Source organism: Bufo gargarizans, chromosome 2 (genome assembly GCF_014858855.1).
Source record: "Bufo gargarizans isolate SCDJY-AF-19 chromosome 2, ASM1485885v1, whole genome shotgun sequence".
NCBI lineage: Eukaryota > Metazoa > Chordata > Amphibia > Anura > Bufonidae > Bufo > Bufo gargarizans.
The window spans coordinates 371,525,572-371,540,401 of NC_058081.1; the positions used below are offsets into that span (position 1 = coordinate 371,525,572).

Below are 14,830 nucleotides of genomic sequence, written 5' to 3' on the forward strand. Positions count from 1 at the left end.
ATTTTCAATAGATGGTGCCGCAAAAAAACCGGAACGGAAACGGAAGACACATGGATGCATTTCCGTATGTGTTCCATTTTTTTGCGGACCCATTGATTTGAATTGAGCCACGGAACGTGATTTGCGGGCAATAATAGGACATGTACTATCTTTAAACGGAACAGAAAAACGGAAATACGGAAACTGAATGCATACGGAGTACATTCCGTTTTTCTTGCAGAACCATTGAAATGAATGGTTCCGTATATGGACCGTATACGGAACGCAAAAAACGGGCAGTAAACGGGGGGGGGGGGGAAACGGTCGTGTGCAGGAGGCCTAAGGTTCATATTCTTAAAAAATAAATGAATAGGGGATCAGTCAAACATTTAATCAATAATTGCTTGCAATTATGTGACAAAAACATGAATATGCTTTCTTACCTGATTTGGTGAGCTTGGTAAATATCTGGCCTTCTCAATTATGGCTGTGTTACTTGAACTGATCAATATAGGCGTGCTAATTTCTGGAGTCTGTCTACCCGATGGAAAATGCACAATTCTGTTTAATGTATTTAGAGCATTGGTAATTAGGAACTGCCTTGGGGTCTTTCTTCTTCTGTCTGGTATTCGTTGCATTGTTTCTGGTTCAGAAGACTTAACATTTGAGGGGGATTTCCTCAATGGAGAAGTAAAAGGCAAATTCTTCACATCTTTTTTTCTAGATTTATTTGACTCCAGCAGTTGCTTGGCTGTGCTATTTAGCTGCAAGTAAATATGTCATTGGTAATTTGCTCTTTTATTTTACAAAAAGTATATCTACTATAATTATTCATTATCTTTCCACATTGTTAAAAAAACGTATTGCTTAGTTTTAGTGGAATGCTGTTTTATGTATCTTATTATATATTTATGGCACAAATTAGCTCTTTTACAGAAGCAAGACACTCCTATAGATGGTGTGCAGCCCATTAAAGAGCAGATACACCCATGATAGAACGTTTCTTTAAGGTGGCCATGCACATTAGACAGAAGTAAGCTGTTGAACGAGCAATCTTCTGATGAATGATCGCAACATAACCATATAACGGTACATTTTTTTTCGTATTGGCCATTACAGTAGTAAACTGGCCATACATGTTCAATAATATGGGTGAATATGAAACAATATTTCACTGGGTACTTCCTTTCAGTGGTTGCAACACATATAGTCAAGGACTAGCAAGTGTCAGATGCAAATCTTAAACACATTCAACTTTTTCCAGACAGGGTTAGTCATCATCAGTCAGCTAAATCTATCAGTCATAGTAACATTAAAATAATGAATGATAGTGAAATCATTAATTTTGATCAGCTTCAGACTAATGCGCTTGCCCACCTTTATCTTCTGGAGTCAAATCTATGTTGCATATTTTTCTCAGAGACCATTGCTTTAAATTCTTCCTACCTTTTACTCAATGTCATCTCTACAAGGTGAATCAGCTCCAAAATAACAATACAGAAAAGTGAATAAACCTTTAGTCAATACTGCCTGAGTACCAATCCTACAAACTCAGAATGACTATAAGTTGCTTGGATGTCGCTTCTCGGCCTTTTGGCTAAGATCAAGTGTAGCATCTGTTCTTCAGTCCTGTAGAGCTACGCTCCAGGCTGTACTCCAGCCATGGCTTGCCAAGGTTGTTGAGCGGAACGGAGAACCACACAGCAACCCTGGGTAGCGGAGCATGGGGGGTGTACTGAATGCCCATGCGATATTACCTTTGAGCTCTGCTGGATCGAAGCCATGAGGTCGGGTTGTGTTGAAAGCCCAAAGTGCAAGTGCCCCAGGACTGGTGACCCTGGGGTGCCGGAACTCACTGGGGTGTGGATACCCACTGAGAGATGGAACATTAGCACAGCACTTTCTTTCTCACAATTTTAGCACACACCTCTATTTGCTCGGCTTCGGCCTTGACGATACAAGGAATTTTTATAATCCCGGTCGAATGTCCGGGCCGCAATGGCGCACATTCACTTATTTATTTTTTATGTCACCGTGAGCACTTTTACACGTTGTGTGTTCACTAGGATTTCCAAGGGTTGCGGCGCCCTAAGGGGTGTGTGTGTGGCCATATTGGTTCCTCATCCCCATGCCAGACCCCTTGGGCTCTCCTTTCGGGGAGAGTCCAGACCTTGTTGAAGCTCCTGGCTGACGCCTTGGGTGGCAGCCTAGGCGAAAGCCGGGAGCATAGATGGGCATACCCTTGGCTTCGGCTGAGGGTTGCCACTTGTCCCAGTCCCTTGCAGGAGCTTCGGCCCCGGAGGGATTGGGAATGGTTTGTGGGGGGCTCTTCTCTTTGGAGAGGGCCTGAGATAGACCGCGACCTAGTGCACGTTTTTGTGTGGCACGCTGCACGATTTTGTTGCACGAGATGAGAGCACGACTTTGGGCTTTCGCAAAAATAAATAAAAATAAAAAACAAGTTGCTTGGATGTAAAGGCAACATTTTCCTTTTGCATATGGCCGCACTTGACATACGTGAACTGGGACACTCATTGCTGATTAACATTTGCCACATGGTTGGAAAATTGCTTCCCAAAGACATTTCATATGTGTTTTTGTTTCATACCTCTACGAAGAGAAGAGGAAAAACTCCTACTTGATCACCCATCTTGCCTTCAGCCCAGTTGTCATCTACTCGTCTGATTACACTGATTATATCATCCTGTAATAACAGATATGGAATTGTTGATCAGAAATTGGAATACATTTCATGGCGTAAGTGCCATAGAAAAGACACAAACCCATTTAAGTGAGTATAAATGTGTACATTTTGAAAGCCAGAAGAATTACATATGTTGATCCTTTAAAATTTCAAATAGGTAATAAGTTATATATGGCTAACATTTGATATTGTTATAAAGGTGAGCATACTGTAGACATATCCGGTAGAAAAATCCGGGCAATGATACTGATGTACTAGTCATGCTAGATCTCAGATTCATCTGGAGATCGTCTTTGTTCAGACAGGTCGTTCTTCTAAGGCCTCTTTCACACGGCCGTGTGTCCCCTGTGGCTGTATTGCAGCCCGCATACGGCGGGTCCGCAATACAAGGGGTATCAGCCGTGTGCATTCCTCATCAAGGATGCGGACCCATTCGCTTGAATGGGTCCGCAAATCCGGAGATGCGGTGCGGAATGGAAGCATGGAACGGAACCCTACGGAAGCACTACGGAATGCTTCCATGGGGTTCCGTTCTTCCGTTGCGCAAAAAGATATAACTTGCAGAAACCATTCAAGTGAAAGGGGTAGAGATCATCATGCAGCTGGCCCACGGTCGGTGCCCGTGCATTGTGGACCGCAATTTGTGGTTTGCAGCATGGGGGACATACGTTTGTGTGAAAGAGGCCTAATTTGAAGCTTCATCCACGTTTCTTAGACCCAACATCAAAATGCACACAGTTTTTTCTAGAAGCAGGACTGCAAATACAGTATGTGTATACAACCCAGCTGGTAGGTTGTGTAACCTATATCATTTACTACAGTATATGACAATTCATTTCCTGGTCTTTAATCTGCCATGTTTTTAGAGGCATTGACCCATTGAATAATAGGCTGTAACGCTGCTCTGGTTTGGGCTGCAGATGTTTCTCATATACCTATGGGTAGCTATTTAGTGTAGGTATGATGTTTTGGCATTGCATCACAACAGTTATCATGTCTAAATGACATTTTTGGCAATCAGGTTTTCAATTGAGCAGTGAAGTTGTTCACCTCTGGTTCATTCTAGGACTCCTCAGACAAGTGCTCTGTTCTGTTGGAATTCACTGATAATATTCTATTTCAGACATGAACAATATGGACACACTTGGACCATAGCTCACCCCTTAAAAAATCCACAAAAATCTGAAGAAAGGGGGAAATGTATTAATGTTTGTGTGCCTAGAATCTTTCTTTACTTTCACTACAATTTATGGTACAAGCTTGTTGTGCCAAATATATTAATTGCGTGCTCCAGAATTTGAAACCATTTGTGATATGATAAACACGATTTCCAATTATCATTCAAAAGAGCGTTTCTACAGGGAGAAACAAAAATACCAAACTTCAAAAAAGCTAAATTTAGCCAACTAAGAAAGGCCATAGGCCTTTATGGGATAAAGTCCTCACAAATAAAAATACAGCCACAAAAGGAAAAAAATAGAACATGTAAAAAACAAATAAAAGCGGCCAAACTAGAGGCCGAGAGATTAATTGCCAAAGAGAGTAAAACTAACCCTAAAATGTTCTTCAATTATATAAATGTTAAAAAATATAAATCTGAAGGTGTCGGCCCTTTAAAAAGTAATGAGGGGGGAGTCGCAGAGAGCGACAGAAGAAGTACAACAGCGACACTTGAATGGGTCCGCAATCTGCGAGATGTGGTGCAGAGCCCATGGAAGCACTACAGAGTGCTTCTGTGGTGTTTGTCTGTGCCTCCGCAACGCAAAAAAATAGAACATGTTCAAGTTGAATGGGTCTCGATCCGTCCTGGACACCGCACGGATGTTGCCCGTGTATTGGGGACCGCAAATTGCTGTCCCCAATGTACGGAACGGCCGTGTGCATGAGCTCTTGGGCGGAGTATTTTCAGCTCTTTTATGAAAGTCATCATTGTGACAGGTACATGAATTTAATTAATAATTTAATCATTCCTAGCTTTGGCTTCCAAAACTGTATGGAGATCCTAACATTTTCATGTTCTGCACAGCATAACTACATATTGTACATTAAGTGCCAAGTTATTTAGAAAAACCATAACTTCTGAGTACATTGTATCATAAGTCAAAGATTTAGGCCCCTTTCACACGGCCAAGAATTCCGTGCGGGTGCAATGCGTGAGGTGAACGCATTGCACCCGCACTGAATCCGGACCCATTCACTTAAATGGGGATATGAGCGGTGATTTCCCGCATCACTTGTGTGTTCTTTATTCTGCGTTTTCACGCAATGCAGACCCCATAGAAATTAATGGGGCTGCGTGAAAGTCGCAAAGCATCCGCAATAAGTGCGGATGCAATGCGATTTTGACGCATGGTTGCTAGGAGATGATGTTAGTAAATTTGGTTGTGAGCACGATTATGTCAAAGGTACTTTTGCAGGTCCTCAAAGAAGAAGAAAGAAGATGATGCTGGCTACGGGATCAAGTGGATGAGGTGAGCTAATTATTTTTTTTTTTAACCCCTCAAGCAACATTTTACTAAGCATTCTGTATTAAGAATGCTATTATTTTCCCTTATAACCATGTTATAAGAAAAAATAATAACATCTACACAACACCGAACCCAAACCCGAACTTCAGTGAAGAGGTTCGGGTCTGGGTACTACATTCAGTTTTTTATCACGTGCGTGCAAATGCATTGCACCCGCGCAATAAAAACTGAACAACGCAACGCAAACACAGTCAAAATTTACTGAAATTGTGTGTGCACTCGCACGGGCTTCCCGCAATGCACCCGGGACGCATCCGGAACAAATCCGGGACACCGGTCTGAATAAGGCCTAACAGATTTCCATCCCTAGGGCTTCATGTTGATTAAGGTATTGGAGTAAATTCACATGCAGCATATTCGTTGCTGCAGTTTCTGTGACATGCTGATTTAACTAAATAGCACAGTTATGTAGCTAAGTTGGCATGACTTTAAAGTACAGTGCAGTGCAGTTACATTGCAGCTACATGCAGGGGCATACACAGATCTTATGGGGCAACTAGTTTCATTTCACACCATGCATGCATCAAACATTCCCAGGCAAAGAGAATACAAAGGCAACTCCCTAGATTTCTGACCATTTTTAAAGGGGTTGTCTGGGAATTAAGAAAATAAAATTACTAAAAATACTTAAATATTACTTATAAATATATTTCCAAATACCTTTCATTAGTTATAATGGCTTGTCTATGGAGCAATCATTAGGAGAAATAAAATGGCTGCCTTCCTATTAGTACACACAAAACCTGTCCTAATCACACAGGAGAACAAGTTACTTCACAACACTGAGCTAAAGAACTGCCTAATCCTCCTCTTCTACTTGTCAGATATTATGATAATGAATACAGTTTAATATTATCTTCAGCTGAATGTAGGAATGGAGTTCATGAGGAGACATGAAGTACAGAGAGGAGGGTAGGGATGTGGCTAATGAGCAGCAGCACTTGTATGCAGTCTCCATTACCACAGCCACACATTACCACAGTCTGTCCTGTCCATCTGCTCATGAACGCCATTCCTACAGAGATTTTATCATCTGTATTCAGGATCATAATCCCTGACAAGTAGAGCAGAGAGGAGGATGAAGCAGCTCTTTAGCTCAGTGTTGTCGAGTAACTTGTCCTGCTGTGTGATTAGGACATATTTTGTGTGTACTAATAGGACAGCAGCTGTTATTTTTTTCTAGACAAAACAAGCCATTATAACTAATGAAAGGGATTTAGGATTATATTTATAATAAACTAATTCATAAGTATTTTAATTTTCTTAATTCCCAGAGAACCCCTTTAAGCTGAAGAAATTGGATTAAAAAAAAAATTGTCAGAAAAAGTAGGTTAGGTGGGTAGCACTTACTTTTCTATGTCAGGAAATCAAATATAACTGTACTGCTATTGCGGGGCATTATATGGCTGTAGGCTTTTTTAGATTTAGTAAAAAATGGGGACAAAATACTGTTTTATCTGGCCAAATGGGTTTTATAACAGAAACCTGATACATCCTATTGTAGTAAATTTCTGTTATTTGACACCTCTGCTGCTTTTGTTATTTGCTCCTAACAATGGAAATCAAAGTGTTGGTGTGAACCCAGCCTTAAGCCTCATGCACATGATTGTATTTTTTGTCCTTGTCCAATCCACATTTTCTGCAGATTGCAAATGGACCCATTCATTTATATGAGTTTGCAACAAAATAAAAGAGACAGCACATGGATGTCATTGCAGGATACACACAGACATATTTTGTGGATCTGTGATTTGCAGACCACAAAACGGATACAGTCATGTGCAGGGGCCCTTACAGTATACTTCATAATATATGTGCTTCTTCCATAGCATACCTTTGCAAATTTTAAACAATTTTTGTTTTCTCCTTTGCCATTGTCTTTTGATTCGAAATTGTACAAAGCTTTGCAAAGAGCGGGAGGTTGATCTATTTTTTGTAGGATTTTCACTGATCTTGCTGGAACGATACCGGTTTCCCCATTAACTTCTCCATGATACCAATGATCATCCAGCTGCCGATGCAGGATTATTATGTCTCCTTTGTTAAAGGAAAGGTTACTGCGGTTTTGCCCTCTGTAGCTTGACACTGCTTTAGCACATGATACCTATAAAAGGGAAAACAATCAGGTTAAACAGGAAGGATACACCATATATATGCAACACAGATACACATAAATACACCATATACATGGTACACATACATAAATTCACCATATATACACTACACAAACATACCACCCAAGTAAAGAGCTAAACTATCAGTGGTGTGCAAAGCAATGGAAGCAAACATCTCCAAATGCCCTGCCGCTGCCATTGCACCAAATTGGGATTCAGCCAGTAACATGGTTCCCCGATCCAGTTGTAATTTTAACAACCGGATCTGGAGAACTGGAGGGAACAGGCTAAATCTCATGCCTGATTTTTGTCCTCTGAGAGGTAATACACCACTTTAGGGTGGCGGAAGGAAACGAGTGGGCACAGATGTAACAGGAACAATGGCTTTTACTGGTCTCACTTAAGACAACAAGCATGGTGGTTACAAAAGTAACTGTCTCAGTGGTTAAAAAAAGTCTCACATGGGGCAACAACATTATGGTTACAATTCTTATTGAGGGCACAGGTGTAACGATAGTACTGTCTATTTAAGAGGTGACCGCTTACTCTCTGCATATTAAAAATAGTGACAGAGGCACAGATGTTCCTGTTTGCCCCATGTGTAGTGTATGGGAGACATCATAGCAACTAGTCTCCACCTACCAGCTCAACAGAGAATTAGAGATAGAGCTTGCAGAGGGGAAAGCGGGTGATAAATGCAGAGTACAAATCATATAATGGCACAATATATATGGTATTCCTCATATGACACACACAACAGCTTATTATGGTGCTATATATAAGTAAGTAAATGAATAAAATATGAAAGTGTTGGTATTCTTTATGGTGTTAAATAAACATTTGAAGCAAATTTTAACTAGACTTTTTCAATGGATTTTCTTGTGTTAAAAGTGGGGTTTGTAACTGTGTATTTAATGCACAGTAGACTTTACCTATCAGCAATCTTTCACTCAGTTATCTGTTGCTTCATTCTGGAGAAAAAATACCCTTAATACATATGCAAATTAGCTGTTTAGTGCACAGAGGGTGGGCCCAAGCCAGTCTGTGCACCCTTGCCCTTCTTGCTTCCTCTGCCAGCCCCTCCCTCTCCTTCTAGAGTAAACAAAACAATGATCTTGGGGAGACCAGCTACTTATAGCTGGTCTCCCCAAGAGGAGCTATTATTTTGTTTGAGTAGTCACCTAGGCATTGCTCTCGGTTAGACAGAATGTCTGTGGATGGATAACTGGCTTAGGTTTTTACCCTGTCACATCCTTAAGGCTGGTAACAGAGCTAGATCTTGACACAGGGGCCACTAAATATGGTGGATCTGGTGATCTCAAAAATGGGCACACCCCTTTGCACACACCTCACTGTATTGAAGACCCATAACTGGGGCTCCACGATTATTTTGCATCTCCTTTTAGATTGACAGAGCCATATATGCCATATATCTCTCTTGTATAGGGAGTATCCACTTGGCACCATGCCGCACATATCAGATTCGATTATGTAAACCTTTCTGTGTCAGACACAACACATCAACTATGTTATTTGCCTTTAGCTTTACCATCATCATTGACATCACTATATGGAAAAGACTGCAGTGTGTCGCAACACACTAAACATGTTCCAGAAATTACACAACAAACATACGATATAATAAGCAGCAGTCAAGAATATTCCCATGGCGCTCACCCCCAACGATACAATAATGCTAATAGCAAGAATAACACTGTTAAGCTTTTAGCTTCTAAGTAGGGGAAAAAGACAACCAACTGCTGGCACAGTAAGTGCTTGGTGGTGAAGGCTAGACAGGTTGTAACAACTCTTCCTCTTGTCTGGAACGAGAAATATATTGTGCTCTATTTAAGTCTTCTGGGATAAAGGAAAGCTCCATGGCTTACTGCTGCAATAAAATGCATGTTTAGATATGAATTATAAAGCTCAGCGGACACTTCATCATGCCCTTACTACAATCCTATATCCTAATTGCTCCATTTTGTACCTCGCTGGCTCCATCTCATTTAATAATAAATTCAGCTGCTATATTAATTCTAGTTTTTTTTTTTTGTTTTTTATGGCTGCATTCTCACGTATCTGACACAACTATATGTTAAAAGATATAGTGGAAATCCCTTAAAAATGCTGCACCCTCAGCTTAAAGGAAATCTGTCACCAGCAACATTACTATCAAGCTGTTTGCATAGCTGTGGTTCACCTGATTAAAACACAGTTTTTCTTTTGTTGATCTGATGCTCCGTTCCAGACTTAGGCCTCATGCACACGACCAGTGTGTTTTGCGGTCCGCAATTTGTGGAACGGCAGGGACAGCCATTGATAAAACCGCCTATTCTTGTCTGCAAAACGGACAAGAATAGGACAGGTTATATTTTTGTTTGTGGGGCCATGGAACGGAGCAACGGATGCGGACAGCACACGGAGTACTGTTTGCATCTTTTGCGACCCCATTAAAGTAATTGGGTCCGCATCCGAGCCGCAAAAACTGCGGCTCGGATGCGGACCAAAGCAACGGTTGTGTGCATGAGGCCTTATGATGCAAATTAGGCCTTTTCTGCAATAACGGTGTCACCATTGCTCCTGTTGCACACAAGCTCCACTGTTTTCTGTGACCAGACCCTTCCTGGCTGCTTTGATTGACTGGATCAGGCAGTGGTAAAGCAGCCAGAGAAAGGCTGGAAACAGAAAGGAGTGAATTTTCGGTACAATAAGATCAAGGGATCAACAAAAGAAAAACAGCATTTTAATTAGGGGAACCACAGCTATGTTTCTATGCAAACTCTTTGATAGTGAGGTCACTGTCGACTCATTCCTTTTAAGGCCTCCTGCACAAGAACATGTGCGCCCGTTGCCGTGCTGCGGCCCGCAAATTGCGAGCCGCAACGCACGAACACCGGTCGTGGGAAAATGGATCGCGGAACCATTCACTTCGGACATGTTCTATCTTTAAGCAGAACGGAGGTACGTGCTTCTGTTCCGTACCATTCCGCATCTCCGGATTTGCGGACCCACTGAAGTGAATGGGTCTGTATCCGTGATGCGGAATGCCCACGGAATGGCACCCGTGTATTGCGGATCCACAAATGCGGTCCGAAATACAGCCATGGGGTGCACACGTTCGTATACAGGAGGCCTAAAACTTAGACGATCACCACCATATATGTATGGCGGAAGTCATCACTTTAAATGTGGAAGTGTCATACAGCAAGCAATGTCCATGGTGTCTGAGTGCTGAAATCTGGGAGTGAAGCACTCCCGCACCAGTAACAGCTTTCCCTGCCTGAGATTGGGGAAGCTGTTGCCTGGTATTGATAGGCCGGAGCTTGCTGGAGGCTCCAATGCCTATCATAGGTATACTCCAATACAGGCCTGTAGGAGGCAGCACTGCATTGTAATATACTTTATTTTATATTGAGTAATGTATCAATTACCATTACTAAATAGAAATGGCCATCTAATGATTGCTTGTTATACTTACCTAGGGTCACTTAAAAAAATATTTATCGCATATGGCGAACAGCATAACAGAAAATAAATAAAATTAAATGGCTGATTCACAATTTTTTCATTGCTTCACCTCCCCTAAAAATAAAAAGCTTCATACATTTGGCAAAAGGGTATAAGCTACAGATTCAGATCATCTAACAGAAATCTTCATACAGCTCCACAGATCTAAAAAGATATTGGGGGTCAGAACATGGGGCCCAAAAACTTTTTTTTTCAAAGTTTTTATTTTTTTAATATTAAAACACAAGAAAAACGATATAAATTGGTATCACTGTAATCGTACGGATCTGGAGAATGAAGGGAACAGGTCAGTTTTACCACGTATGTAATGCCATAAAAGCAAACCCTGTAAAACTGTTGTCGATTTGCATTTTTCTTTTCCAATTTCACACAATTTGGAATTTGATTCTGGCTTCCCACTAAATTGTAGGATATACCACCAATATCAGATAGATGCTTGTCCCAGAAATGGGACATGTACCTATCTCTAAAATGGGCACACCACACAAGAGCCACCATCCATTCACTTTTATGGGAGTCCAGAAAATAGCCAAGCACTTCTATGGGACCTACGAAAATTGCAAAGCACACTCGCTTGGCTATTTTTGGAAGTCCCATAGAAGTGAATGGAGAGCACCCCACATATACCGTAAGCGGTGCGCTGTCACTCAGTTATTGGGCCAGAGGTGGGAACCTCACCTATTTGAGATTGGTGGCATATCCTAGCGAAAAGCAACCAATGTCACAGATGACACAACCCCTATAAAGTAATAAAAATTTAATGGTGATCTGTGGGACCTCCAATTAAAGGGGGTTCCAGGACACTTGCTCACAGCCATATGTATGCTCAGCCTGCCTTCTCCTTTTTTAACATTTCTCTGTGTTTTCTGGCCATTCTGCCCTTTAAAGGGAGTCTGTCACTAACCAGGATGTCTGTATAGTTCTCCTAATAATGTTATTTACGGGTATGCCTTTATGTGCTTATCAATCTTATCTAGCCCACCAAAAACACCTTTTTATAATTATGGAAATGAGTTGAAAAGAGCCCAAGGGGCTGTACTTAGCTGGGCTGGAGCCCAGCCATGCCAATCCAAACACAGCCCCCTCCTCTAATTCTCTTGTTATTTTCACCTCGCTGCCTCAGCGACGTCATCAAATGGCCACTGGAAATCTTTATCTTAATTTATGAATTCACTGCCAACAACAAGTAACAGATGGCGCAGGCGGACACAAAAAGGAGATGTGCGCCTGTCTGAGAGTTGGCTTCATGATAACATCACCAACGCAGGGAGGTGGAGAGAACAAGAGGGAGGGAGAAGCGGGGCTCCAACACAGATAAGTACAGCCCCTTAGGCTCTTGTCAACTTATTTGCATATTTATTTTTCAGGGGCTAGAAGAGATTGATAAGCACATAAAGAGCGGTAAAGGCATGACAATGGTAAAATTTTATATGAAGTGGAAATAATTAGAATTATATATTTTTAAGAACCAGCATTTATGAATTTTATGAAGAAATAAGTAATGGGAGTGTCAAGGAAAGATTTAGGCAGAGCTGGCCAAGAGTACTATTTTCTTGGAATTGTATTCTGTGGCATGTTCTGACAGATTACCTTTCAGTACACGTTTTACGTGTTCACACAGTGCAACTTTGTCTTCACTTTAAATAAACACTGAATTCTATCCAAACGCACACACACCAATGACAATTAAGCTGGTTGTCGCCAACGCCCGTAAAATGATACTGCACATGTCCTGTACAAGTATCATCTGTTTGATCATGAAGAATTTTGCATGTAGATGACTAAAACATCTCATAATGATCACAGTGTAGGATATGCAAAGAAGTGCAGTCGAAAAGCACCCTGAGTCATCTGCTGGTGCTAGTATTACATTTTTTGCATGCTATGTATAAGAGAACATGACGACAGACACTGCAGTTCAACAATAAATGGGACAAGTACATGATTAGAGAAGTGTTAAAGGGTTTCTGTCATGGGAAAAATCGTTATCTAGCTGACTGACATTAGCGATGTGCTAATGTCTGCAGAACATAACAGTATGTTTGTTAACTCCCTGCCTGCCGCCATTCTCTTAAAAAACAGACTTTTATCATATGCGAATGAAGCCTCTAGTTGCTATGAGGGCGTTGCTGCAGGTATAGTACCACTTGAATTTAGAATGATCCCCATTTCTCAGCTTTACTGCTTATATGTGAGTGCAGCCATTATTTTTTCATTAATTATGTTTGCTTTATGGATATGCACCTATGACTATGAATAAGAATGTGCCAGTCTAAATTTTCTTGTAATATTTATTTGAGGGTAGCGCCTCTTTTAGACTGAGCAACGGCCTATCTGACTGGGGCCTCTGAGCAAAGTACAAATGTAGCTGGTTCCTTCACTGCCCTGATAATGTGGACTTGGATAAGTCCAAGAGAGGCGGTATATTAGTGACAGGGATCCATCTGCAGAAGCCACCGTGACGCTTGGTAGATGGGCCCGACACAAGTTTGATCAAAATGTGCGCTAAGAGTTTCCATTGATCCATTTATAGTAGGTATAGTACTACTTGAATTTAGAATGATCCCCATTTCTCAGCTTTACTGCTTATATGTGTCTGCAGCCATCATTTATTTTATTAATGATGTTTGCTTTATGGATATGCATCTATGACTATGAATAAGAATGTGCCAGTCAAAATTTTCTTGTAACACCTAGAGGCTCGGTCTACTCGCCTTTTGGCACGCCCACGTCCACTTGATTGACGTCCTTCTTCTCCGCATCGTCCTCATAATCCCACGCCTGCGCCATCCCGTTTAGTATTCGGCGCAGGCGCAGTGAGTGAAGGACGCTCGGCTGCTGCCAGCTTCCTCACTGATTACGTCACAGGCCTCCCCGGCAGGCCTGCCTGGCAGCAGCCGAGCAAAGAAAGGACATGCCTCCTGAGCTGCCAGCTTGATATAAATCTAGCAGAGTAATCGGAACAATGAATGGGGAGATCTCTGGATCCATAAGAGAAACAAGGCTGTCATGTACTACTGTCATGTACTACAGAATATGATGTCTGATTTTCATTTTTTACATTAAACATGGGATAACCTGTATAACTGTAAATTCATCCTCAGACAAATACATAAGTGTCTTGCTTTTCATGAAAAGTATATGCATTTATACAATTTAAGGTCCACATATTATTATTATTTTTTAATCATAATAGGTCCAAATATGTTGAATTTTACAATCTACAATCTGGCTGCCCATGGCCACCACTAGTGGGGGCTTATGGCATATGGATATAAGTAATTCCAATGTGTTTCCATAATAAATCAGTCTTCGGGAAGCTCATGAGCTCCACCTAGTGGTGGAACCAGGCAAGTGCAATTGTATTATTTAACTGTATTTCTGTATGAAGGGAGGCAGGGGATTTTGAGCTCAAGACAAACAACCTCCATACATTTATATCAGGAAACAATGTAACACCACACACTTCATCAGCACTTTGACCCTCACAGTCGAGCATCATTTGGTGGCTGTGTTGGTCAGAAAATACAACAGTATAAGTACAGTAATACTGGTAAAAGTAGGCAAATGAGTATGCCCTATAAAGAAAATGGGATGATTGCAATGTATACCTGTATACAACCCTAGAAGATATCATAAGGACAATAAGTTCAAATTATCAAAAGGATAGCCTGAAGCTACAGGTGTAGGTTAAAGGATATATAGCCAGGTCCATAAATATTGGGACATCGACACAATTCTAAAATTTTTGGCTCTATACATCACCACAATGGATTTGAAATGAAACAGACAAGATGTGCTTTAACTGCAGACTGTCAGCTTTAATTTGAGGGTATTTACATCCAAATCAGGTCAACGGTGTAGGAATTACAACAGTTTGCATATGTGCCTCCCACTTGTTAAGGGACCAAAAGTAATTGTCTTCTCAGCTGTTCCATGGCCAGGTGTGTGTTATTCCCTCATTATCCCAATTACAA

The 14,830-nt window shown here is 41.2% G+C and overlaps 1 protein-coding gene and 1 pseudogene across 3 annotated transcripts in view; one reads left to right on the forward strand and one right to left on the reverse strand.

Moving 5' to 3' along the window:
- Positions 1 to 14,830, reverse strand: part of SH3RF2 (SH3 domain containing ring finger 2) — a 132,494-nt gene that overhangs the window by 44,113 nt on the left and 73,551 nt on the right. For all 3 annotated transcript variants that reach the window (XM_044280751.1, XM_044280749.1, XM_044280750.1), the window contains exons 3-5: positions 7,046 to 7,315; positions 2,588 to 2,683; positions 423 to 743 (exon numbers count right to left, since the gene is read on the reverse strand). In XM_044280751.1, the coding sequence (XP_044136686.1) occupies positions 423 to 743; positions 2,588 to 2,683; positions 7,046 to 7,315 (687 nt within the window). The remainder of the gene's footprint in view (positions 1 to 422; positions 744 to 2,587; positions 2,684 to 7,045; positions 7,316 to 14,830) is intronic.
- Positions 1,557 to 1,680, forward strand: LOC122929920 (annotated as a pseudogene).